Source organism: Papaver somniferum, chromosome 9, assembly GCF_003573695.1.
Source record: "Papaver somniferum cultivar HN1 chromosome 9, ASM357369v1, whole genome shotgun sequence".
Classification (NCBI taxonomy): Eukaryota; Viridiplantae; Streptophyta; class Magnoliopsida; order Ranunculales; family Papaveraceae; genus Papaver; species Papaver somniferum.
The window spans coordinates 195,234,478-195,258,582 of NC_039366.1; the positions used below are offsets into that span (position 1 = coordinate 195,234,478).

Below are 24,105 nucleotides of genomic sequence, written 5' to 3' on the forward strand. Positions count from 1 at the left end.
CGTTACAGGTTGTAATTGTCCAACCTTTAGGCAAAGAATCAGTACTATGATAGACCTAGATTTTCCTATAAACGTCATACGAATCCTTTTCATAATCGTAATGGTTATCAAAAGGATAACTTCGTAAAGACGAAGACAAGATCCGATTCTCCCAATTGGAGAAAGACTAACTTGCAAAAGAATAGTCAATCCAATTCTCTTCCAAGAATTCTAGAAGAGAGTGATGGGAAGAAGGTTCCGACTGTTCCTAAACGCACTCAGAAGTGGCTACCGAAGAAAGAAAATGATGTTTTGAGTGTGAAAAGGAATGATCTTCCAGAAAACTCCATGACTATGGAAAAGGCAGTATCCATGATGTTGGAACTTAACAAGTTTTTTGGAAAAATGGAATTGGATGTGAAAGGTTCTAAAAGTGATCTCTTTCATGATAATTCAAAGGTCACTTATGGTGAGCAAGACTTTGTTCACCTCAACGCAACTTGATTGTGTTGGAAGTGCATCCTCACCAAGGAATGCGCTGCTTTGTATACGGTAAGGGAAGCACAAGAATTGGGGCACACAGATTATGTTCGGTAAGGCGGTAGAATTCGACTGGATTCATATAAAAAGGTATGTCTATAAACTTGAGCAATATTTTTAATTTTATTTTCTTAGAATACTTATAATAATCTTGCTTATCGTTCATTTCTACCTAACTTGATCCGTGTTTAAGGTTCTTATATGTTTAGGTTTGAAAATAGTTGTTCGGGATGTTTGGACTTCATGGTACACATTCCAGGGATGCATACCATCATTTAAAATCAAAGTCCAGGGGTTTAAGTTCGCAAAACCAGTCTGCAAACTTTTTTTGTCATGAAAATTCGTTTGCAAACCCGTATGCATACTTGACGTCGATATTCGGTAAACTTGTCTTGGCCGTAACTTCTTCGTCCGAACTCGGAATGAACTCATTGTTTTTTCATTCTCTTACTCTTTCAATTCTCTTCAAGATGGACATGAGAATTATTGATTTTGGATGAGTTAAGATTGGTATTTGTCCTGTCTCTTTTTTTTTGAGTGTTTTGCTCCATTTCGTCGCACTTGTTCCACTTCTCTTGGACTTGGGCACTTGGATTCTTGGAGTAATAATCTTCTAAGCTAATTTGTAGATTTTACTAGAATGTTGTTGGTGAATCACAAAGAAGGAAGTTCAAGAATGGAAATTAGTACGCATTGTTATGGGATTATTGAATGTTTACAATCATCCTTTGTGAACTATGGTGCATGGTCGTTCGTGACTTTGTATGTTCCTCTTGGTGAAAATATTTTTATACGCCTTTGGTAGCTATTCTTGGTGTAAATCCGGGCGGAAAAGATTGATTCTACCCTCTAAGGAAAAATCATCTTATATGTGCAATACGAGTTTGTCTTGATACCTAGGAAACTTCTTATGAGAATTTATTCTTGTTTTTAAGAAGGATTACTAGAGTTTGGAATAGCCATTATTGTGATTAAACATAGTTATATCCAACTTTTTCATCTTCTTATGTTTATTTTTTTAGGTTTATTGGTTTTAAATTCTAAAAATATTTGGAGGGTGATTGATTAATGATTTTTCGTGGGTTATAGTAATGAGGTTCAAACTCTTGGACTTGTGAAGGATAATTTTTTAAACTTAATAAAAAAGATAAATATATACAATAAAAATATTAACACTGGTGCGAGAAACTGGGACTAAAGATTCGACCATTTTTCATTTTCAAGTGGTTCAGAATTTAATTCTAGGCGATTATAGTTCAAAACAAAACAAATATTAACTCTATTCTTTGACAAAGTAGATTCTATAAAATATTACTTGTATTTTATGAGCATGGCGCATCAAGAATCCCTAAGACTAAGCATGCTCCATCAAATAAAATCACAAATAATTAATTAAAATCTTAATTCAATTAAAATTGGTGCAAAAAGTAAATAAAGAATTAATTTAAATTACTACATGGATGAAACACGGCCTCCTCCGTCGTCCCAATGCTTGGGGTTTAACTCGTCATATTAATCATGTTCTCAAAATACATAATTGATGCTCAAAATTTGATTAAAGAGTGAAAAAGTATAAAACAGTGAATCTACAACCCACAAAAGGCGTCCAGAAATCAACGATAGAAGTTTACTGCTGTAAAATAACGATACTTAGATGCTGATGTTGACACTGTTGAAGAACGACGGTCATGGGGCGTCTGTTCTTCGCCTTCTCCTTCTTCTTCAACAGCAGCAGGAAACTTTCCTGCAGTTCTTCTCTTCGCCTCTGCAACCTCCCTGTGGTCTCCCAATCGACCCCAAACTCTCGACACCCTTTCTCTGACCTCCAAGGACTCTATTTAAACCTGAAGCATGCATCGAATCTCCTCATAACTCCACAAATCCTCGGCAGTGAAAGAAAATATTTTCGGATATTTTCTTTCCTGTTTTAGCTTTTCACGCGTTTTCTCTGGTCCAGCACGCTCCAATTATTTTACACATGCTCCAACAGGTTGCTCGATGTATGAAACACGAGCAGAACACACACAAAATCTTCCAGAAGTCGTAGAGAAACTCTTTTGCATGTGTTTTACCTGTTTTGAGCCCGTGAATTGGCTAGCCAATTCTAGCCAAATTTGATCTAAGAGAACACTCACAACAGCTTTTCCATGTTAAATCACAACTTCTCACCAATTTTCAGCGATTGAATCGCACTAGAACACCTTCATTTTGCTGATTGAAAATCTGTCAGGAGTGAAAATGGTTTTCCCGCCAAAACACGAATTTGAATGTTGAAGATGATATGCCCTCTATCCTGAACTGGGTGCGAATAGCAGATGCCTTGGGGGTGACCTGAGGGTGTCCCTTAGTAATTAGGTTACCCCTTATCCAAAAGCGAGGTCCGAATAACACTTGTCCTCCGGGTGCCAAAATCAACTTTTTGAGTCGTTCCTAAAAATACATAAAAACACAATATTAGTACAAAAATAGAGTTCCAACAATACAGACATTGAGGACAAAGTAGACACAAAAATGTGTCTATCAGTGATGTTATTGCAGTATTAATCTTTATGATTTTGTGATATTGCAATATTTTTATGGGATGTGTACTGTTTGCGTACGTGAACTTGAAGGTCCCATATTGTGTCAAAAGTAAAGTCATTCATAAATTGATATTCATATTGATGAAAGGACGAATGGACTTTTGACAATTACAAAAGTTATGCCTATGCAGTCATTTATTTGATGGAAAATAGGATGAAATCTTTTGTTTGACAAGGATAAAGTCTATTATGTCGTTATGCAAATAGTGATGGAAAATAGTATAGATCCTTGTATGTTATCCACGGTATTGATCTTCATTGATCCATTTTGTTATGTTTTACCGTGAAGGCTCCATTGTGTATCTTATGTTGAACACCTTACAACTATGTCGATTAATATTGGCCTTGTTGGTTGTTCCATGAGATGTTATATGTTGAGCATTCTTAAAACTAAATTAATCATCTTGATTGGTTATTTAGTTATTTACTCGGAAAGTCTTCTTTTGTCGAGCAAAATCTTTTGACAATTAAATTGATTGCTTCGGTGATTAGTTTGGTTGTGTATTCCAATTAGATTAATTATAGGTTCTCTTGTAATTAATCTAGTTGAGTTTGTCATATATTCCACAAGTTCTTGTGTTGAGTATATGAACGGCTATACTAATCATGTTCTATTGGTTGATGTAGTCGTATATTCCGTAAGGTTTTCCTTATATTGAGTATTTGAACGATTAAGGTAGTCATCTCTGTGTGGTTATCTTAGTCGTAGCTTCGCGAGTTTTCTTATGTTGAGCACAATCAAATAAATTGATCACTTTTGTGGTTTGATTTGGTTGCGTATTCCAATTAAATTAATCATGGGCTTACTTGTGGTTAATTTGATTGAGTTTTGGATATAGAAAATCATTTCCATGGTTTTTGGTGTCCAATTAAAAAATCCTTCTTTACTTTCGAAATTAAGGTCGCTCTTGTTGTTCTTTCGGGAATGACATCGAATGGGGGTTCTTTAGAACTTGTGCTTAATAGTAATATCTTGCGGGGTGTGCGGTTGTGGAATTTTATAGGGGTTATCTTGTATCTTAAAACTCCTTGATGAATGCATTTAGCTTCGGCTTTATGATTGCATCTAAATTAAGTTGGTATGTATTTTTCTTTTAGTCTATGAAATGTCTCTTGTGGAAATTTTTATTATGATCCCGTTCTTGTACCTTTGCCAATTTTATTGACAAAAAGGGGGAGAAATAATGTAGTTCACACTACAAATACATATGGTTTTCGGATCATTGTGTAAGGGGGAGTGGTTTCCATGATCGAGATGGAGTATTGACTAAGGGGGAGTGATACATATCACCGTAGTGTTATTGTTAAAGTCGTGATACAATTGGACTTTGATATTACATAATAATATTATGACACTATATAATAATGATTGAGAATCTCGATTTCTCTCATTGTTATATCTACGAATCTTCAACAACGGTGATGCTAAACTTACAACCTTTGGGATCATTGGGGTACTTAGAAGGACGAATATTTCAGGGAACGTTGAAGATTAGACTATGGAATAGGATCCACTAAAGTTTATCTTTTTTGAATTCCATATGTATTAATAGTTTTGTCACTAAACATGACAAAGGGGGAGATTGTTAGAGCATAGCTCAGTCGACCTCGCATGCGTTGCTACCTCAAGCATGTTTGTCAATGTTAGTGATCAAAACTATGAGTCTTGATTTCTAGCCTACATAGCTAAGTCTCGGACTAGGATAGAAAAGTTTAGTTGAGCTCAAGGACTTCATGGCGATTCATCATACAACGACTAAGATCTATACAAGGAACCGTGGAACTTCATCAACAAAAAGGTATGTGGAGACTTGAACTTATCTATCACTCAAAAGTCTATCTATTCTATCTCCTACTTCTTATGATACAAAAGTCGTATGCTATATAGACTAGATCATACACATTTGACATTTCGAGCTGAGAATTCATTGCTTATCTTTTATCTTGAAATCGTGTGTTGGTAAAGCGTTTCGCTTTGATCAAGTTTCTCTTCACCTAGTGACGAAAGTCATGAAAAGTTTCAATCACTTTGATAATTGCTCTGACGTGAATCGATCTGTGAATAACGGCTACATAGCGTCCTCTGAGAATGTCTCAATGATTGATTACATAACCATGTATTCCTTGAACCGAAGTTTTCGAACTTTGTTGATCAAGAGAAATCGGGAGGATTGTGAAATTGGCTTGCCAAGTCCGCGAAATATCGGAAGTTCTCGACCGAGAATTTCTGCTGGATTTTCCAAAACTCGTTTGTGTGCTAAGTCCGCGAACTGGTGGAAGTTTTGTTTCCGAGAATTTCTGCTGAGTTTGGAAAACTCAACCGATTAACTTAAGTCCCCGAACTTGTTTGTGAACTTAAGAGGTTATGATCTAAATATGTGCTTTGAACATGAAACATTAAATTACTAAGGAATGCTTTGTGAAAACCGTGGCTATAAAGTTCATGAGCCGATTCAATCGAATCGAATCATCTTTGTTTCAATTGTGTCTTGTGTAGTTACATAAGATCTCATAGAAATTGAACAACTCTTTAACTAGTTCATTTGAGTCAATTGAACTAGTTATGGTGAAGAAGAACAAGGTTAATATGAAATGCTCATATGGTTAACCTTTTGGGTTACTATGTTGAACCAACATACACGTACACGTTTGGGCATGTTTTTCACAAACCCAGTAAACGTCTACCCAAGTGTGTGTGACAAGCTAAGTTTTCGATCTAACGGTTGAGAAATATTAGCTTGAAGTTAAATCAGGTTTTCATCTAACGGTGAGTATGGATTGCTTTGTAACTAAGGCAAAACCCTGATTTGAAGGTTATATAAAGGAGACATCTAGCATTGTGCAAAACTAATTCCCACACGTTTGAGTGCTACTAGTGCGCCCGCTAGAGTCGATCTCCATTAACCTTTGATTTTCTTCTCTAAAATCAGGTTAACGACTTCATTGGGATTGTGAAGCCAGACCGATACTACTTTATCATAGTTGTGTGATCTGATCTTGCATATTCTATCGTACGAGTACGATCGATTGATTGACTTGAGATCGTGAGAGTTCTCCGATAGGCAAGATAAAGAAGTCACAAACATCTTCGTCTCACTGTTTGTGATTTCTCGACAATCCGCTTGTGTAGTCAGGAAGGATTGTAGAGAGGTGACTGATTAATCTGGGATGTTCTTCGGGAATATAAGACCGAATTATCAATTGGTTCCTGTTCACCTTGATTTTATATCAAAAGACGGAACAAAACCTAGGGTTTATCTGTGGGAGACAGATTTATCCTTTGATAGACTTTTCTGTGTGAGATAGATATGTTTATTATCAAGTCTGTGATTTTGGGTTGCAGCAACTCTTGGTTGTGGGTGAGATCAGCTAAGGGTATCAAGTGTGTAGTATCTTGCTGGTATTAGAGGCGTAGGAGTACAACTGTACCTTGGATCGGTGGGAGACTGATTGGGGTTCAACTATAGTCCAGTCCGAAGTTATCTTGGAGTAGGCTAGTGTCTGTAGCGTCTTAATACAGTGTGTATTCAATCTGGACTAGGTCCCGGGGTTTTTCTGCATTTGCGGTTCCCTCGTTAACAAAATTTCTGGTGTTTGTGTTATTTCTTTTCCGCATTATATTTTATATAATTGAAATAATACAGGATGTGCGTTCGTGATCATCAATTGGAAATCCAACCTAAGGATGTTGATTGATATTGATTGATCCTTGGACATTGGTCTTTGGTACCGTCCAAGTTATTCCTTGTATTTGATAAAGACTCGCTATTGTTTTTAGCTTGATTAAAAATCAAATCAAGAGAGAGATATTAACTCCTTGAGATACTTTTATCTAGATTGAGTCTGACTGTCTAATTGATTCTCTAGTAAGTGTTTCAGAGTTAGTCCATACAGATTGCTAAGCGAAATAATGGGTTGTGTTGTTAGATCCCCGCTTTTTCAGAAATTTCCACGTCTCAACACTAAGGGAAAAATGTGTTGAGGAAGTATGCCTGGAAACACAATAGTGAGTGTTGAGGAATTTGCACGTCTCAACACTAAGAGAAAGGATGTGTTGAGGCAGCATGCCTGGCAACACAGTGGTGAGTGTTGAGGAATTTGCACGTCTCAACACTAAGAGGAAAACGTGTTGAGGCAGTATGCCTGACAACAAAATAGTGGTGTTGAGGAATTTTCACATCTCAGCACCAAGAGGAGGGTATGTTAAGGCAGCATGCCTGGCAACACAGTAGTGAGTGTTAAGGAATTTTCACGTCTCAACACTAAGAGAAAGGATGTGTTGGGGCAGCATGCCTGGAAACACAGTGGTGAGTGTTGAGGAATTTGCACATCTCAACACTAAGAGAAAGGATGTGTTGAGGCAGCATGCCTGGCAACACTGTGGTAAGTGTTGAGGAATTTGCACGTCTCAACACTAAGAGGAAAACTTGTTGAGGAAGTATGCCTGCCAACAATAGTGGTGTTGAGGAATTTTCACGTCTCAACACCAAGAGGAGGGTGTGTTGAGGCAGCATGCCTGGCAACACAGTAGTGAGTGTTAAGGAATTTACACGTCTCAACACTAAGAGGAAAGGATGTGTTGAGGAAGCATGCCTAGCAACACAGTAGTGAGTGTTGAGGAATTTACACGTCTCAACACTAAGAGGAAAGGATATGTTGAGGAAGCATGCCTATCAACACAGTAGTGAGTGTTGAGGAATTTACACGTCTCAACACTAAGAGATTTAAAAATTATTCGATATGCCTAATAGATATAAAACATTAGTTTAAGGATAGTTACTTAGATTTGTCTCCGCTAGGCATGTCCTTCACGCATGACTGGGCTTTAGGTGTATCAGGCTCTCCCGTGAGTAAGCAGCGTGACTAAATTCCCCATGTGTAATTATCCTGAGCTTATTTCCTCGTGGAAGATGTGCTCCCATTGCATTCGCTGGTAAGGCGGTGACTGCGTTTAAACTTCTAAACCTGAAGGAGGCTTCAGTCCCCAAGCGTAGCTTACTTTGATTGTACCACCTTGAATCCACGCCTCTGTGATTTGATACAAGTTTATCGTACTTTCCTGGATGGGATGCTTGGAGCATTACATGGACGAAATATTTTTTGTAGTGGTTGCTGCTATGTTGAAGCTCAAACGAGCAGCAGCGGTTCTTGGAAGCAGTTGTGATCAGAAGAGATTTGGCTGGCTGCGATCACAATCCTTGACAGGGAGGAGTGGTGGCTACCGAAACGAACCTTGGTAGGAAGGAGTGGCGGCTTCTGGAGAGAACGTTGAAGAGGCTTCTGGAGCGAAACGTTGAAGAGTAGCGGCTTCTGGAGGTGAGACAGTGAAGCGTCTTCTGGAGCGAAATGTTGAAGCGGAGAGGCTTCTGGGGAGAACGTTGAAGCATCTCCTGGAGTGAGACGTGGAAACGGAGCAGCTTCTGGAGCGAAACTTTGAAGAGGAGCGGCTTCTGGAGGTGAGACGTTGAAACGGCTCCTGGAGTGAAACGTTCAAGCGGAGCAGCTTCTGGGGAGAACGTTGAAGCGGATCCTGGAGTGAAACGTGGAAGCGGAGCGGCTTCTGGAGCGAAACGTTGAAGAGGAGCGGCTTCTGGAGGTGAGACGTTGAAGCGTCTCCTGGAGCGAAACGTTGAAGCGGAGCGGCTTCTGGGGAGAATGTTGAAGCGTCTCCTGGAGTGAAACATGGAAGTGGATCTGGGGAGAACGTTGAAGCGGTTCCTGGAGTGAAACGTGGAAGCAGAACGGCTTCCGGAGCGAAACGTTGAAGCGGAGCGGTTCTGGAAGCGAAAAGTTGAAGCGGCTCTTGGAGCAAAGTTAGAAGCTCCAACGCAACACGGATGAGAGCTTGAAAATATATCTCGGCGCTGCACCTTGGAGAAATAAAAAAAAGCTCACACACATGCTCCATCATAGATTAAATGGTTTTGTGAACAGAGTCCCCAGAAAGCATTAATGCACAACTCCACCAATTGATGTTCGGTCACATTTGGTTTATGACAATCTAACGCCTGAATTCTGAATCCCTTGATTAATCATTCGGATGTTCATTGTTTCGCTCCTTTTGAGTTGTGGTCATGTCCGTCTGAGCCTTAGCAAAAACTTATTTTATTTCCATCAAATCAGCAATGGTAATATGGATCGGCTTCCTCTAGCTCCTCCAGTCTTTCGTCCTGATGGTAGAGTATCAGCGGCTCTGGCGACGGTTGGAGGTGTCACACTTGAAGAAACATTGAGGGCGCGACAGCGGATCTGGCTCTGGTAATCGGAGGTTGAACACCCGAAGGAACATTTTTCGCGCCGCTGGTGTTGACAGTTGGCGTGTTAATGCCACTGGAAGGAATGTTAACACCGAGGATAATTTCAACGCTAGTGTTTTTAGGGTTTGTTGCTGATCCGGACCTAAGTTCCACCATCTTGAGATCGGGATTGAAAAATGAAATAGTAAATTGAAAATTGATATTGCAACCGAGGGATTAATTCTCCCACTGTGGTCGCCAATTGTTTGTGGGTGAAAACTGTTTCTACCAGTTTTGGTAAATTCGGGTGTGTGGATGAGAAAAGAATCTAAACCCTAAACAATGCACTGCACGGGAGTACTTTTGATTCGAGAGATCAATCTGTACAATCCTGGCCTAAACCAAGAAATGGTCGTTCCAGGATTGCTTCGGTCACAAAGTGAAGGAGAAGGGTTGGTCTTAGGGAGGGAAGCGAAGAGAGTGTTGAGACCATAGTGGTGAATTCTGAAGATGTGGCTTGTTTTATGACTTGTATCAGAAAGTGGAACTGGCTTGCAGAGTGAAGAGCTATTAGTTATTGGTGATTTTTGGATACTATGTTGCTGCCGACCAAAAACTTGTTGTTTGGTGGAAATAGGTGAAGCCTATTTATACAAGTCATATTGAAACGTACCCTGGTATCGTAGGAAGTGGGAACGATTGGGTGATGGAAGAGTGGAGTAACGTATAACAGTCAGAAACCCATGCTTCCATGATGAAGTAAGTGGATCCGTTTACACCCGTTACTTCTTGCCGCCACTAATTGTCCCGCTTCATGACACTTTCTTATAACCGGCGTATTGCACGCCGCACGCTGTAAACTGCCAGACCAATACCTTGATGAGTATCCCCCATTTTGTGACATGTTTGATGTCTCGAGTGTTTTTGTGGAAAACATATAGAATTTTGCTACATGCGGCAAGTCAAAGTCAAGAGTCTTGGCGCAGGAAAATAACATGTGATGCTAATAGGCACGTCTTGTCTGGTCGCCTAAAACTTGCCACAAGTCCGTCAGTTCGGTTGAAAACTTGGATAGCTGAGATTGCATCTCATGAGGAAGGGTAGCCGTTGATTATGGCTACCTTCTGTTGGCGCCTGGTAATGGCACAGTGGCGTTTTGGTGTATGACAGTGGCACTGCGGCATGACTGGTATATCTCGTGCATGCCAGTGGCACGGTGGTATAAGTGGCGCCTGGCGTAGCCATGGTCACGAGATTTAAGCGGTTGGTTGCCTAAAACTTGCCACAAGTCTGTCAGTTCGGTGGCGAATTTGGATGGCTGAGATTGCATCTCATGAGGAAGGGTAGCCGTCGATTATGGCTACCTTCTGTTGGCGCCTAATAATGGTACAGTGGCGCCTTTAGCGCACGCCAGTGGCATTGCGGCATGGCTGGCATAGTTCGTGCATGCCAGTGGCGTGGTGGAGTGGCTGGCATAGTTTGTGCATGCCAGCGGCACGATGGTGTAAATGGCGCTTGGCGTAGCCATGGACACTAAAATTTTGGCACGTTGGTGTTAGACTCAAACGTGGTGTGTCAACATCAGTTTTAATGGCCACATTGATCCCCATGTTCCGTGGAACATTGTTTGGCATGTCGAAACCCTAATTAGCATATATGGCATGTAGCATGCGATAGGTGGCCGCGGCATGGCATTTTATACAAATGATGCCAAAGTCATGCCAGAGGAGCCATAAGCAGGCCACCATGTAGAAACGGCCACAGGAACAAATATTTCCACGAGTGGTCATGGTGTGGCACCTTTTTTAGGGTTTCCTAAATCTGTACGGCTTGTGGCATGTTGCAAGCCCGAGGTGACATAGTTTTGGGCCACGATTAGAAATTAGGGTTTCATCCACCGCCACTAGAGAATGGCCGCGCCTAGGGTTCAGCCTAGCCAAATTGAAGTCCGTTGTGAAGCTGGTCACGCACGGAGAGTTGGTTGGCAAGTTTTGGCATGCTATCGCGGTAAGTGGCGCGTTTGGCATGTGCACTTGGCATGCCTGTTTGGTGTGTGCGATTGGCATGCTTTTGGAATGTCGTTTGGCATGTGCTCCATGTTTGTTTTTGGCATGTTTGGCATGCCGTTAGTATGTTGGCATGGTTTTGGGAAACCAACTTAGTATGGCGACCTCTTGGCACAATTTCCACCTCTTTTAAGGTTGTGGAAGGTTTAAAGCAACCTGATTGGTCAATGAAAGTAGGTAGCCGGCCAAGCATGGGCGTGTCTACCCTTTTGGTGCGCGTGGCAGGTTTAATGCGACCTGATTGGTCGATGGGGAATAGGGTCGGCAAGTATGGGCCCAGCCACAACTCGCGGGAGTGTGGCAGGTTTAAGGAGACCTGATTGGCCGACAAAGGAGTAGGGCCGGTTAGGTAACATGGGGCGTGGCCAACTGGCGCCGGCTGTCCTGTGGTATGGCCACGCTTCCTGTCATTGTTGCTCCTTCTTCGCGGCTCCGCTACTCTTTGTTTTCTGATTTTGGGCAGGACTCTGCACCTGTTAATCCGCGGTGGATCAATTGCTTAGTTGCTTAAGCATAATTTCGACCAACGGGGTCTAATATATGGCGCAAAACCCTAACTTTGCAAATTAGTCAGGTTCATGAGTTTTTTGTGAGTTATCACAAAATTAATTGGATTTTGTGTGCTGCCATAAAATTCCTTATTTACAGAGTGCAGTGTGCTTTCTGTCTGAGCGTTTTGTGCAATGGCCTTAACTTTGGTACTTGGAAATCCGTGCTACTCTGCTGCGAGTGAACACAAATCCGTCATGCCATACCGATATTAAGGGTTCTGCCGGGGAACATAGCACATGAAAAGTACTCAGTGAATCTTATATTAATAAGTAATATAGGCAGGGCGCCGAAATTTACAGAACATCTGGGATGGTTAATACATGCGCCAGTCTGGATAAATTTCATATATTGAACGGCTCAATAAATATTTCAATGGAGAGGTTAACACTCATGGATCCGTTTCCTTACAGAGTGACGTCACATCAGATACAAGGTTTTACAATTTTAACCCTAAGCTAAAAACCACCATCAACAGTAGGTATTGGACATGACACCTTTACGGTTGGGAAAGCAGCATTAAGGGTTGTCTCATGTAAGATATTGAAGCATGAGAAAGCGTGTGTCCCCTTTTCTTTTGATACATTTGGTTATTTGGCTCCAGAGGCGGTTGGACTTCTCAAGAGGGCCTAGAAAGTCATGCACAACAATGTCATGACCCCCGGTTCAAGAGAGTTTGTTTTTAAAAGGATAGATTTCGCAATTCAAAAAAGAGCTTGCGGCGCAGCTTGTTGCTCGCTTGCCTGCTATATAATTATTTTCATTATTATATTCTTAAAAAAACTTAATTGTAATTAAAACAAAATACTAAACCTAAACTGTGCGAAAGAAGAAAAAAAACACGTCTCTTCCTTTCCTACCTGTCTTCTTCTCCTCCATCGCTTCTTCTCCTCTTCTTTCAAGTCTTTCTTCTCTAATAACGATTAATTGTCGACCCGCAATGAATAATGACTTCAATTAGGTAGGAATAGAAAAGCCATCCTTTTTGGATGCTTTTAATTGCATGAATAGGTTATATTTGATTAAATTAGGGATTTAGAAATCAATTTCATAATTGAATACGGTTGGGAAAATATGAACTCTCAACAGTATATAACGTTTACGGTCAGGTTCCCTAACCATATGTTAAATTTTCAAAAAAAAAAAAAAAAACAACACGGTTGGAAAACCTAACCGTAAGTTATTTTATGGTTGGAAAACCTAATTGTAGGTTACCCAAACTTTTTTTACGGTTGGGAAAGCTTAGCCGCAAGTTTCCTGGAATTTGCCTACAGTTGGGAAAACATGAGCTCCCAACCGTATATCTTGTATTCCTAACTGTAAGTTTAACTTTAAAAAAAAATCTCGATTTTTGTTTTGATTTTCAAAAAATAACTATAAATCAACAAATTTCAATATTTTTGAGAAAACAACAAATGAAAAATTAAAAATCTTGCTGAGATCCACAACTCGGGTTGATGCTGTTGGTAGTTGTCTATTCTAAAAATAAATAATTCCGTGGAAGATCAATTTAAGTTCAAGAACGATAAAAAGAAGGGGAAAACAAGTGAAAGAAAATTAGTGGATATATGATAAAGATTTAAATCTGTTTTGATTAATGAAAAAAGACAAAGAGGGTTATAATTGAGAAACACTACTCTAAACTGAAATAGAGGGGTTAGAATTTTCTTATCCAGAACTAAAATCACCATCCACAGATTACTACTCGCAGAATTAAAATCTGATATTACAATCGCGTATAACTCCATTGTAGAATTATAAACTCTGGAGAAAAAGTACAACTGATAATGTTACTTTCAATTTAGGATCAAGAGCAAAAGTACCATTGAAACTATAATTGTTTGGCTTGGGATTTTGTGTTAATTAATTGGGGGTATTTACTGCATCATAATGTGAACATTGTCAATTTGTCATGGCGGATGAAAACCACGAAGACATGTGTAGTTTATCATATTAATTGCCGAGTTTTAGAGAAAAACAAGTATTATCATATTATCTATTAATTTCCGAGTTTTAGAGCAAAACAGGTGGCGTGCTCCATTGGTTGGGACAGGAGGGTACATGGAAATAAGGGACGTGTGATCCGGAGCCAAGATGACAACGTAGGTGGCATTTTAGTGCTAGTATTTGTTTAAGTGATTATTATTTTTTTTACTACCTCCGGAAAGAGATATTGTATCACTTTTTCATTTTAGCCTAAAAATAAGTCAAATTGAAAAAGTGAGAATACTTTATTTTATTCTATTGTATTTCTTATTTTATTTTTTGATAAACAAGGAACCTTTTCATTAACGAAAATTCGATGTTATAATGAGTTTAAGATCGAAAATAACCTCCTTGGTCAAGATGTGAGTGACTGTATTAGCAAGTTTACGAGCTGTATAGGACCTAAGCCAAGGAAAACAAAGGCATCCCCATATTGGTTGTACAATTGGTAGTAGTAAAATCTTCTACCCAGACACTAGCTGAGAGACCTGACTGCATAAGATAAGTTTTATCGATGTCAACTAAGTGTCTGTGTTTGGATTCTGCCACATCGTTCTGCTAAGGTGAGTATGAACATGAAATCTCATGAGTGATGCCATCTTGTGATAAGAAAGAAGCAAATTCCTTGTTCATAAATTTACCACCATCAGTTCTAATAACAACAATTTTATATTGTAGTTCATTACACTTGTGCTTTAAATTAAAATAATATCTTCTTGAAATCACATTTTCATATAAAGGATAAAACCAACAAAATTTTGAATAATCATCCACTATATTAACATAATACTTGGATCCAGAAATGGATATAACACGAGTTGGACCCCATTGATCAAGATGAATTAATTCTAAAGGCTTGGAGCTACAATGACCTGGAAAAAAAATAATTTGTGGCTTCTACATAATTAATACACTATAAAAGAAAAGAGTACTAAGCACTTTAAGAGTTACAAACATGCTTCATGGTTTGAAAAGAGGGACAAGAAAGCATCTTGTGCCAACCTTCAGTAGAGATATTTGTTGTGACACCAAAGAGAGCATTATTAGATGAACTGTGGATGAAACGTAATGGATAAAGTCCATTACGATGAGGCCCTTGTAACATTATATTCCCGCTGGATCAGTCTTTCACAAAAAAACCGTATGTATTAAAAGTGATGGAACAATTGTTGTCAGTGGTAGCCTTATGAACATATAAAAAATTATTAGAGGCTTGAGGTACTAGTAGAATACTATTGGGACTAAATGCATGATTTGGTATGGATTTTAAATAAAACCATTATGAGTGATGTGCATACCTTCACCATTAGCAACCTGTATGTTTTCTTGACCTTTATAAAGTGATACACCTTGCAACTCAGAGTCACTTGAAGTAATATGGTTGTTGGTACCAGTATCAGCGTACCAGGAATTTTCTCTCATTCTATTTGCAAATTAAAGCAAGCATTGCACTTAGGTGATGAGGGGTATAAAAGTTATGATAAGCGAAATTCAACTTGTTGTGGGGCACCGTGACCAATTTTCCCACATATCATGACAGGGAATATATGTAGAAAATGAATATTGCAAGCCTGAAGGTGGTCTTGTTGCAGATGGATAAGAAGGACGATAAACAAAACTAGATCCTCTACCCTGCATTAATATTTAAGAGATCCTCTACCAAATAAGAAAAGTACTATTTCTACCAACTGGTTTTCCATAAGTTTGGTTGTAAGTAAAAGTTCTACTATAATTACCTCTACCATATATATGATCTGAAAGAATTTGTTTGAGCAGCAAAAGCTCTATGTGTAGCTACGGTTAAGATATGTCGATTCTAACAGTGACAACTTCTTCTTCACTTAAAAGATTGTTGTTTGAGTGCTACATATTTTGTGCGAAGTTGAATTTGATGAAGCTCTGGCAAAGAGGTTTTCAATGTTGATCCATAGATGATGCGAACTATTAGATCCAGCGGAATAAAAAATTACAGATTCTGAAATTGTTGGATGAAGCCACATTAGGATGGTACCATCTTCGTCAATTAGAATTGAAAATTACAGCGGAAATGATAGAAGGATCGATAAACCTGAGAAAAGATTTTCTTAATCATATATCGTAGTATAAAATGAATCCATTAATAGTGAGGAGAGAAATCACAAACGGTTTGACAGACTCAAAAACTTAGACAAAGAAGATAACCTAACAAGCACTAGGTTAATGAGTTGTTATTACAACTAGACTAACGTGCACAGACAGGGTGCATGATAATAAACATACACGTCTTGACCAATTAAGGAGTAGATAGTGGAGGCTAATACAATAGCCAATTAGAAACAGACAACACATAAAATAAATGTAACAAGAGTGTAACTCTGTTTATGTGTTATTATAAGCGAATTGAATGCTACTAATAGAATTTGAAAAATCCTAATTGAATACTTACAACATCTTTGTTTTTTCCTCTACATAGGTAGAGTGTTCTATATAGAGCTAGGTTTACTTCTATCTCTATGTAAAAATCACGATATAGCTTAAATTTATGTTTGTTTTACCACTATAAAATAACTCTATATTTAGATTTTAGTGTAATCAGTAATTTTTATTTCCCATTTCACCTTTATAAAATACACAAATTCCATTCATTCCCAAATTTCATGAATAATTTCTTGGGTATTTTGTCAAACATTTCCCGTTCCGAAATTTTGTATACTGACATTTAAACATCGTAGTATTGTACTGTTATTCACGACTAGATAGCAAAAGGAAAACATCAAAACCAAACCTAAATTCAAAGTTGAAAGACATAAACAAACACAAATTATTGAACCAAATTCTTAACTAATTCATAAAATTAAAATGATGAAGATAATTTACCGGAACGAAGTGAAGAATAGAAAATAAACAAATATCTTACGTACATAAGAGAGATCAATGAAAGCTCTCTGCTACTCTTATCGGAGACTGAAAGAAATTTTTAGGGAAGACGCTGAAAACGAAAAAGCTGGGGGGAAACATTTCTGATCGTGGACAAAATTTAGAAAACTTATACTCCCTCCGTTCCTAAATAATAGGCTGGTTTCTATAAATAGACGTTTCAAAAAAATAGTCTGGTTTCCTAATTGGGAAAGTCAAATGTTACTTTAGTTTTCTGGGACCACTTTTCTCTTAACTTCTTTTGATGACAAGTGTCATGTGGACCATTTCACTTTACTTCTTTTGGTGACAAGTGTCATGGGGATCATTTCACTTCACTTCTTTATTGACAAATGTCATGAGGACCACTTTCAATGATAGTTCTCTTAATTTCCTTAATTTTCTCTAAAAACAAAATCAGTCTATTAATTAGGAATCGGAGGGAGTATTAGTATGAGGATGGACTTGACATTTCAATATAAGAAAGATGTTAGGTACCAAAGATATCACGAACCGCATGCTATTTAAAATCCTTTATTTTGGTAATGATTTGGATCTATGTTAATAGAGGTAGTGGAATAAACAAACACCAATAAAAGTGGAGCCCATCACTAGATAGAAGAAGATAGTGTTGTTGCCTCGTGGTAGAGGAAAAACGAACATGAATTAACTTTGAACGTTGGGAGGATGGGTAATGGGAGGAGAATCATCCGTAAGCACCAGTGGTCTAGTGGTAGAATAGTACCCTGCCACGGTACAGACCCGGGTTCGATTCCCGGCTGGTGCATTTCTTTTTTTTTTCCTAATTCTGTTTTTCCTATGTCAAATTTAGATATTTCACCTAGTAATAATGACACAGATCAGCATCATCAGCTACCTTGTGTTTATCTTCTTCTTCATCTGTAAAATTAGTTAATCAACGAAATCTATCTAATAATTCTATAACATTTTTTCTTTTTGTATTAAAATACTAATATTCTTAACTTTATTATTATCAGTTTATTGTGGGAGAAGACCATTATTCTTAAGAAAATTTGCAGGCTGACTAGCAGTTGTTCAGAAAGACAGCCAGAAGCTGATATTCTTTTTCAAGCATACAAATTTCAACATTATGAATGAAAATCAAGTCATTATGGCAGCAAAACAAGAAGAAAGATTCAAGCTTTGTGATCAAATGGAATTGCAAGAATTTCCAGACAAATATTTGATTAGATCTGTTGATAATTCATCTCAACAGCAACAAACCTTCTCTGTCGATCGCTCTGATGGAATCATTCAACCCGGTTAGCCCATTTTTATTCACTATTTATTTGATTAAATGCTTAGGATTTTTTGAAGGATAGAACAATTATTGAAGTGCCCACCTTAGTGAAAATGTCTGTTAATGGTTATTCAGGGGATACTTGTGATGCAAATCCTACCAAAGTTTCTACAATTTATGGAGTTGTTGGAACGATTAGACTGCTTGCAGGTAACTTTTTCGATGCTGGGTTGCTGTAAAAATGATAGCTTTGTTATGAATTTGTTGTTGAAGAATTTGAGTTTTTTTTGTTTTGGGATGGTGTTAGGTACTTATTTACTTGTAATAACTTCAAGAAAGGAGGTTGGAACGTATCTCGGGTTCACGATTTTCCGAGTAATGTCTATGAAGTTTATGGCTTGCAATGGGAGTTTAAGTTATTCATCCTATCAAGAAGTAAGTTCTTTGAGAAATTGAAAGATTAAATTTTAGTTGTAAAAGTTGTCTTGAAAGTCATCTGGATAAATGTTTGTGCAGAAAAAGGATGAGGCTTACTTTATGAGTTTGTTAAGAACGGTCGAATCAACTCCCGGGTTGTATTATTCATATGAAACAGATTTAACTTTGAAGTAAGTCCTTGTGTAATGCCGCATTGTAAAGTGACTTGTGAACTTAAGTGTCTGTCTGGTTGTATACCAAACTGATGTCCATCTGTTGTATCTTGGGCAGCTTACAAAGAACATACAAGTTGGCCAAAGAGAGGATAAGGAAACCCCTTTGGAAGCAGGTGTGCTTTCCGTCTAATGAGATTAATCTAGATGAATTTTCGGTTAACGCTTGAGGTTTAGTATTATTGTTTCCTTTCAGGCTGACCCTCGCTTTGTTTGGAACAGAAGTTTGTTGGAAGATCTTATCGAGTGTAAGGTTCGTATATTCTATTCTTTAGTATGACATTTTATATATAATATCTGACAATAGTCCACTGGGTTGTTTTTATCATTTCTAAAGCACATTTACTTACATTTGATTGCAGCTTGATACATTCGTCATTCCTTTGGTACAAGGCAGTATCCTAAAACTTGTGATTTTTATGCTCTCCCGGAGTCCGGACATTTCTTTCCCGAATTTCCATTTTCTTTTACTTTGGAATTCTTTTACTTCTTTTCATGCTCTGGTCAAACTTGTGAAGCTAGCCGAGACATAAAAGATACAAATCATTTATTTTGTTCTCTCTTAACTGAGGAATAGGTTTTCAGACATCACAGTTCACGCTGAAAGACTCTCCTGCCAGAATTACCTTAATCTCTAGGAGGTGCACACGTCGTCTAGGTATTACAAAATGCATCTATTACTTGAAACAGTTGTTTTCATGACGTTATTGCTTCTAATGCTGTAATGATAATTTCACTAGGAACAAGAATGTGGAGAAGAGGAGCCAACTTTGAAGGTGATACTGCTAACTTTATCGAGACTGAGCAATTATTGGAGTTTGGAGGTTTTACGTCATCAATTTTGCAGGTATAGCTATGTCGTTCTGCACTAACAAATCCTTACTACACGATTCAGTTATTTTTATGTTCCACATTGCACTCGTTAGGGATTCAGTTGCTGCTGTAATTGTAAGAATAGCTAGAAATCTCTTATCAAGTTTCCATCCCTTTTCTGTTTTCAAAGATGGAAACTTGCAGTTGTCCAAGAGAAACCAATGGAACCTTATGACATCATAAGAATCAGACCTGCTGTGTTGTTTCATAGGCAAATCCAATACATTTCTTTGAAAGTGATCTTAGTCTGGTATCTGTTTCTCAGGTACGAGGTTCGATACCACTTCTTTGGGAGCAAATTGTTGATTTGAGCTACAAACCACGAATTAAAATTATTAGTCATGAAGAAACAGTAAGTAATCATTTGAATCAGATATTTCATTTGATTTTTTTATTGATAAGCTCTAATGCTTAAACATACATCTTTCCAGCCAAAAGCAGTGGAACGCCACTTTAACGACCTTAAGCAAAGATACGGAGATGTAGTGGTGCTGGACTTGACTGATAAAGTAAGATATTTCATCGCTGAGCTTCTCTTCACTGCCTTTGAATTCTATATTTATTTTGAGTGATTTATTCAATGGTGTCGGCTGTTCATATAATTTATTTTTGTGTGTGAATCAAAGTTGTGCTTCAGTTTTAAGAACCCAGTATCTTTTTTTATATTTTTCATATGTTTTATTTACCTATTTTTTTCCCATCATTTGACTTATTACCATAGCGTGGTGATGAAGGTCAACTAAGTGCGGCATTTGCTAGTGAAATGCAAAAACTTCCACATATCAGGTGATTCTCTTTTCGCTCTTCTCAATTTAAGTGCGGCATTTGCTGATGAAATAATTACGCTGTGATACAGCTTCACAAAGATTTATCTTGCATTGAGAAATTAATCACCACCTTACTCTTTAAATCTGAACTCTGAAGTAAATGATATGTTGTCCATGAAGTTTACTGTGCTTCTAACTTAGTATATTTCTCTGCTTTTCAGATATGTGTCTTTTGATTTCCACCACCATTGTGGGAACTCAAATCTGGATAACATTGAACTTCTGTATGATCAAATCTCCGAGGACATTGAAAAGCAAGGGTAAAAAAAAAATTGGATGATATTACATGTCAAAACCTTTGTTCTAGGATGCTTATTTCCTGGTTATTCAGTAATACTTTTTAATTTGTTACTGTTCCAGCTGAGCAGATATTTTCTCGTCGACTCTGAAGGACAAATAATAGCAGAGCAGAATGGAGTTGCTAGAGCTAACTGTATCGATTGCATCGACAGAACGAACGTCACTCAGGTTTGCAGACATCCTTAGTCTATGTAGTGCATGTTTGTTACTGTGCCTTACGGCTCACGTCCACTGTGATTTAAATTATCAAGTGGGGCAGTTTCTAATATGAATTTTGTAACTGCTATTACGGATCATGGGTGCATGACTTGAGTAGTGGAAACATGAAATATTCGAAGGACAGAGTTGATTGTTACTTGCTTCACCATTAATGCTAATTTAATACCACTTAGCGAGAAGGAAAAATGGGAGGGCTCTTTGCCCCTTTCTTTACCCAATATAGATTTGGCCTATGGTGCATCTTCTTTAACAAAGCATTGTCTATTAATATATACATGTCTTCCTTTCTTTGACAGAGTTTCCTAGCGAGAAAATCCTTAAATTTACAACTCCACCGGATGGGAGCACTTTCTTTCTCTGAGTGCATATCCACGTCTGATGAAATATATGAAATGTTTAAGATATGTAAGGAACTTTTGGCAAATTCAAGTTTTTTATAATACCTTTTATTACAAGTTGGAAGAGCAACTGCAGTGCTGACCTCTTTCTCATGTGTGATAGTATGGGTTGAGCAAGGGGATGAGATAAGCCTGGAGTACTGTGGAACTAATGCACTGAAACGTGATCTTGTCAGGTAGCTTGTAATGACAAGCTATTTATCGACCTGTATCCCATTGAACATTCTTTTTTTTTTTACTATATGTCAACTCATGCTATATTTGTAATTACTAATTAGTAATTACGATTGACTTCTGCAGGTTTGGAAAACAGACTCTGGTGGGACTGATCAAGGATGGAATGAGTGCGCTTTCACGTTATTATTTGAATAATTTTCACGACGGCATCAAGCAGGCATGATCCTATTATCTCTTCCTACCAATAGGAAAGTAGATATACACATTTAACCTCCTTTCTATACCTAGACCTGGCAACATGAATCCCGGTGTACAATTAGTAGGGACAGAAGACTACAAGTCTACATCTTTTTGTGCTTAAACTTTTCGGGAATTCCATGTCTTGCAGGATGCTATGGATCTAATCAGTGGCCGCTATACTGTCATAAAGAATAGTCCTTCACCATTCCAACTGAATGGTTTTGAATCATTTTCGGTAAGCAATACAAGATCTACTTTTCAATAAGTTTGAACGGTTTCACTACTAAAATCTGTAGACCTGCAGTATGTTATATCATCATATCACGTGAATATTGTAAATCCGTAAGGTTAGTAGATTATCCTGTCAACTGGAATAGCTTAGATTATCACTCCAGGCATCCCAATTCACCAGATACTACTTTCTTATTTACCTGCAAATTTTACCATGGACAGCTTTTAGTTTTGTTCGTTGACTTGTATGGTCATAGGGGCACTTCAGGTGTGGTAGAGTGCCTGCAAGAGCTAAGCAAAAACCCCACTTGTAGTTTGGGGGTCTTGACTTGACCTTGACCTTGACCCATAATTCATGCTAGTTTTGGGAAATTTATGGGGCTGGTGGAACTCCTTATTTTACATTTGTTTTGGAAATGGTGTTACTGTGCTGTGAATTCTTCATGATTTTCATCATTCTCTTGAAAACCGCAGTATCTCCCAGTTGCGTCAGCTCTACTAATTGGGGGCATTACAGTGACATCACTCACGTTTAACCAAGGTCAGGTTTCCCACTCTTATTGTTTTCTGCTTTTCCTTATCAGTTACAGCTGACTGATTATGATTGCCAAATCTGAATTCCTGGTTTGTATTGTAGTGGGGAGAAATGTTCAACATTGTGTGACTACAATAATCTGGGCCGGGTTGGCAGCTGGTGCTACGGCAGTCGTGAAAGCCAATGGAAGGCAGTTCTGTTCACGACCTCGCTTGTGTGGCCTTCTGTAAAAATTATTCTTCAACAACTTCAAAAAAGCACAAAACCAAGAATCATTTGGATCAATGTGTTGAGGTGAGATACAGGGTGTTCTTTTCCACATTGAGAGCTTCTGATGGAAAAAACATCCTTTTCTGGAAGAAAAAAAGGATGATCAACAAAATTTCCCCGTCGATCTGAATTGTAAATGCCCAGCTGCTAATAATGTACCCTTTGCAGTAAGCCAATTTGTGAAAAGGAAGAAAAAAACTGTCATGTATGAACTGCCCTCTTCTATGTTGCCTCAAATTTGTGAATTTGTAATATTCTTTACTAGTTTGATGATCTCCAAATACCCAACTTGTCATGTGAATTCTTTCCCAATGTAATAGTAGGAAAAAGAATGGGCTGTACATCATGTTTTTTCATTTTGGATCTGATTGAAATCACCAGATTCATCTCTGACTCGGTATGTTTGTTTTTTAGTTTGAGGCAGATCCGACTCAAAAATATTTGAGTCAGTGGCCTGGTTCCATGAGTCTGGGAAATTTTCTTCCCTGATTCAAATAGGTCGCGAATCAAATCTGATTCAAACTAAAAAAACAAACGGTCTGACTTCTCGTACCAAGTCAGCAAAAAACAAACACCCTGTTGTCTATATTTTACAAATTGTTCTGAGCCACTTGCATCATTTTTCTTGATTTCAAATTTCAATGCACTTCATAAAAGATTTGATCATAGAATACACATTGGTACATCTGAATGGTAAACAAGCACTAGCTAGTAAAGAAAAACAATCCAAACTATAATAATCTGATTATTCTGTAGCATCATCTATTAGGCTTAGTCTAATGGTACTCCAAGATCCAGGATTTGGAGGAAAAAGCGTGGTCTAATGTGTCACTGTTAGCCTGATTCCCAATTGATCCAAGCGATTGCTTGGATCTAATCTGGGTGCAATCCAGGCACGCCATTAGAAATGGCGCACCCAAAAAGTGTTATACGCCATTACAAAAGGCGTGCTGTAGCATATTCGAAAATGAATAATTTTCAAATCAATTAAAACTTTGTGCTACTATTCCATGACAACATAAGCAATTCAATCCCACGATTATGAGTAACTATCATGAACAACAAATAAAGAAAATCAATCAAAATTAAAATTTGTTACCTAGTTTTGATTTGTTGATGAAAATCAACAAAAATACCACCCAAAGCTTCCCCTTACCGGCTGGAACAAACCCTATTGAGATTATATCTAAACACCCACCAATTTGTTACGACACACCATTGAATCTTCTTAACCCGTTTCTTATTTTTTGTTGAAAGAACTAGACATACAGAAGAGAAGAAGAGAAGAGGA

The 24,105-nt window shown here is 38.0% G+C and overlaps 1 protein-coding gene and 1 non-coding gene across 3 annotated transcripts; both read left to right on the top strand.

The window, feature by feature from the left end:
• Positions 1 to 17,549: 17,549 nt before the first annotated feature.
• On the top strand, positions 17,550 to 17,620 carry TRNAG-GCC. The gene has a single exon. It is a non-coding gene; the product is annotated as a tRNA-Gly (tRNA).
• Positions 17,621 to 17,693: 73 nt separating this feature from the next.
• LOC113313469 (phosphoinositide phosphatase SAC8-like) lies at positions 17,694 to 23,160 on the top strand. Of its 2 annotated transcripts, XM_026562248.1 has the most exons (20): positions 17,698 to 18,116; positions 18,230 to 18,304; positions 18,402 to 18,529; positions 18,611 to 18,702; positions 18,803 to 18,860; positions 18,941 to 18,997; positions 19,107 to 19,140; positions 19,322 to 19,402; positions 19,485 to 19,591; positions 19,883 to 19,969; positions 20,049 to 20,126; positions 20,339 to 20,403; positions 20,606 to 20,704; positions 20,813 to 20,912; positions 21,260 to 21,368; positions 21,465 to 21,537; positions 21,662 to 21,755; positions 21,927 to 22,013; positions 22,484 to 22,550; positions 22,647 to 23,160. In XM_026562248.1, exons 1-20 carry the CDS (start codon positions 17,945 to 17,947, stop codon positions 22,772 to 22,774), a joined length of 1,791 nt encoding a protein of 596 aa, XP_026418033.1. In that variant the 5' UTR covers positions 17,698 to 17,944; the 3' UTR covers positions 22,775 to 23,160. The 2 variants fall into 2 exon arrangements, 1 of the variants encoding a protein (XP_026418033.1); XR_003341900.1 differs by lacking the exons at positions 21,465 to 21,537; positions 21,662 to 21,755; positions 21,927 to 22,013; positions 22,484 to 22,550; positions 22,647 to 23,160 and having other exon boundaries at positions 17,694 to 18,116; positions 20,805 to 20,912; positions 21,260 to 21,293.
• The last annotated feature ends 945 nt before the right edge of the window (positions 23,161 to 24,105 follow it).

What these genes read in the sequence shown, in the direction of transcription:
- LOC113313469 (XM_026562248.1), top strand. Translation starts at nt 17,945, where the DNA reads ATGAATGAAAATCAAGTCATTATGGCAGCAAAACAAGAAGAAAGATTC. An exon ending in CATTCCTTTGGTACAAGGCA is followed by an intron (nt 19,141 to 19,321) that starts GTATCCTAAAAC and finishes ACTGAGGAATAG; the next exon opens with GTTTTCAGACATCACAGTTC. An exon ending in GAGGACATTGAAAAGCAAGG is followed by an intron (nt 20,705 to 20,812) that starts GTAAAAAAAAAA and finishes CCAGCTGAGCAG; the next exon opens with ATATTTTCTCGTCGACTCTG.